At 42.3% G+C, this 2,896-nt stretch overlaps 1 protein-coding gene across 1 annotated transcript; it reads right to left on the bottom strand.

The window, feature by feature from the left end:
* Positions 1-681: 681 nt before the first annotated feature.
* On the bottom strand, positions 682-2,539 carry commd1 (copper metabolism (Murr1) domain containing 1). The gene is made up of 2 exons (XM_042514200.1): positions 2,359-2,539; positions 682-1,048 (listed from the first exon to the last, which is right to left on the bottom strand). The coding sequence occupies exons 1-2, from the start codon at positions 2,530-2,532 to the stop codon at positions 725-727; spliced, it is 498 nt and encodes a 165-aa protein (XP_042370134.1). The 5' UTR covers positions 2,533-2,539; the 3' UTR covers positions 682-724.
* Between the last annotated feature and the right edge of the window lie 357 nt (positions 2,540-2,896).

Genomic DNA, 2,896 nt, shown 5'->3' with positions numbered 1-2,896 from the left:
AACGGCCTCTTTTGTCAAAAAAGTAACTCGGACACTCAGAGATAATGCTGCCTTCACGTGCTGAAATATTGTATTTATTAGGTGTCGACCGATATTGGTTTTTCAGGGCTGATTCCCATTATTACGATACGATACGATACGATACGATACGATACGATACAGTACACTTTGTCCCCATACTGTACATTGTCTTGGACTCAGCGCTGCACAGGTAATGCCTCCAAACTTCTAACAAAAACAATAATCACAGCATGACATTAAAAACACAACAGCCTGAACAAAAACAACACCAGACTTTTCCTGTAACATCTCTGCAGGATTTCAGTTTTTGATTTTCTAATTTTACTAAAACGACCTCCCGTCTGCCGTCTGCACGTGAACGCAGCAGTAAGTCCAGACATGTGCTGACACGATAAAGTATATTCTGCTTATCATTTTCTCTCCTGCAGTCATTTCCAGCACAGTCTCTCTGAAGCGGCGCTCCCACTTCCATTAACAGTTGGTTTGTTTGTGACCAACGAGTTTTTCCACTCTGCCTGCCAACCTGCCGACTGAATTCAACACTCCGGGCTTCAAAGGGTTAATCTTAAACTCAGAAGCTCTTTTTTAAGAAAACACAAACAGTCGTGGGACGTACATTTGTAACGCAGCAGCTGGTAATATGCTCTTTGTGAGGGCACCGATCCGTTAACGTGCAGCAGCAGACGGGGCCGGTGACTGGGACTCAACGAGAGGACACACGGGACGTTAGTCTCACCTGTCCGGCTCTGCCCAGCTCCAGCTCCATCAGGGCCACGGGGCCGCCGTGGGCCGCGTCCCCCCGGCTGGCTGCGGTCTGGAGGTCCACCCTCCAGGAGAGGCCCCTGAGGCCGGGCTCCCAGCGGCTCTGAGCCAGCAGGCTCTCCCGCACCCGGACTCGCTGGCTCTTCCAGAAGCGGGAGAGGGCGGCGGCCTGCTCGGCGGTCACCCCGCCGCCGCCCTGCCTCCTGGTCTGCGCCGTGAGGAAGGCCTCCAGCTGGGCGTGGTCCATGTCTGCTGCGGCGATGGACTGAGAGACGGAGGACGATCAGCTGAGGGGCCCCACCGAGACCTCAGACCAACAACATGGAAACCTGCTGCAACTCTGACAGGAACTTTCACTGTGTTTCGTTTGTTTTTCTTCTGTTTTTGTTTTTTTTTTCAGTATGTTTATGTCTATTATTGTTGTTGCTTTCTTACTTTTATCCAATATCCAATCCAATATCAGCGCTATGTCGACTTTGTATTTGTCTATTTGTATGCATCAAATGGTGAATAAAGGGTTGAAAAAAATCGGCATGGAATAATGCCGCCAGGATTTATTCTTAAAAATATACACAGGCCAACTGATCATTAATGTATGTATTTATTTATTTATCTTCTTTCTTTTGAAGGTTTTGACACCTGTACTGACATCACTTTTCAGAAGGCAATGAGCAACTTAAGAAGAAATGGCCCAGATATTAAAAAAAAGAGTACAAGAAAATTACCTGACAATAAGCAAATGATCTAAGAAAAGTGCTTAGTAATAATTCTGCAAGAGAATTTCAAATATTTAATACTAATAATTAGTTTTTCTATATTTAATTTGCAAATTACTTTTTTCCTCCAATTTACATAACAACCAATCAAGTTGGTCAATGCCTTTTCCCCCTCATGTTTTCAAAGCGAAAAATAAAGAAAAAACTGCCCAGGAGGAGTGAAAGGTTTGCTTCTGACGGCAGCACAAGAAAAGTGTCAGTCCAGCTTTCAAAGGGTTAATATCCTAAAATGTGAACAGCACTGAAACACACAGGTATGTAAGTCAGTGCTGCCCCCTGCTGTCGACAGGTGAGACACACAGAGAAATGACAAAAACTGTTTGGATAAGTTTTACTCGAAATATTATTATCATTATCATTATTACCATGCATAGTTACATGGTACATTTACATACTCAGCATATTATACATATTTAACATTTTTAAATTTGGAGACCTTTTTTTTGTTCTTTTAATTGAACGCTACTTATATAATAATTCCCAAAGCGTTAATCTTCAACAATGCATCATGGTTTGAAAAGCATATTGTGTTTGTAACGTGTCTGTAAAGTAACTAAAGCTCTCAAACAACTGTAGTGCAGTAAAAAAAAGTACATTATTCGTTTCTGAGGTATAGTGGAGTATTAAGTACTTGAGGTTTGTACTTAGTTACATTTCAACACTGTTGTCACTTCAAAGACACTTTCTAGCTGCTGCTAAACGTCTAAACTTCTGATAAATGATAAATTATGGTAACGGAAACGTTACACTGGAGCAGCTTTTCCGCAGAGTTGCCTCCGGGCTGCAGGTGTTGTCTCACCTTGAGGAGGCCTCTCATGCGCTCGTGCAGGGCGGTGAACTCGTCTCGCGGCAGCTCGGGGAATAACTCGGTCCTCAGCAGCTCCTCCGTGATCTCTCCGTTATTATAATAAACTCTCTGAGCGATTCCGTTCAGCAGACCGCTCAGAGACTTCGCTGCCTCCACATCCGCCATGTTTTCGTCTCCACACGATCACGTGAAGCGGTGGGATCAAATCACGTGAGTTCCGGCCTATAAAGGCATTGTGGGAGTTGTAGTTAAAGCGGTCTAGTAACATTTATTAATACATTTTTCACTTTTTTTCCTACTAATATTAAACTGTCATTACCGAAGATAAGTTAATAGCCAGGCATTAGATTATTAATAGGCTCAATAGGGTGATGGTGTGTTTTATTTGAGATTTTTGTTAAATTGTTAAAAAAAATCAACATATTCACATTTTAAGTATTGGAAGTATTACAGTAACAGCTATTTAATTTAATAATAGGTAATAATATAGGCTATGCTTCTCGCAAAACATAATCATTTAAGAATTTGA

This window comes from Plectropomus leopardus, unplaced genomic scaffold, assembly GCF_008729295.1.
Source record: "Plectropomus leopardus isolate mb unplaced genomic scaffold, YSFRI_Pleo_2.0 unplaced_scaffold1345, whole genome shotgun sequence".
NCBI classification, from domain to species: Eukaryota; Metazoa; Chordata; class Actinopteri; order Perciformes; family Serranidae; genus Plectropomus; species Plectropomus leopardus.
The sequence above is the reverse complement of the archived record's forward strand: the minus strand, read 5'-3'. Positions and strand labels throughout refer to the sequence as shown.

Excerpts from the sequence above, each read along its gene's own strand:
- commd1 (XM_042514200.1), bottom strand. The coding sequence starts at position 2,532 with ATGGCGGATGTGGAGGCAGCGAAGTCTCTGAGCGGTCTGCTGAACGGA. Across the intron at positions 1,049-2,358 it reads GCATGAGAGGCCTCCTCAAG|TCCATCGCCGCAGCAGACAT; the intron begins GTGAGACAACAC and ends TCCGTCTCTCAG.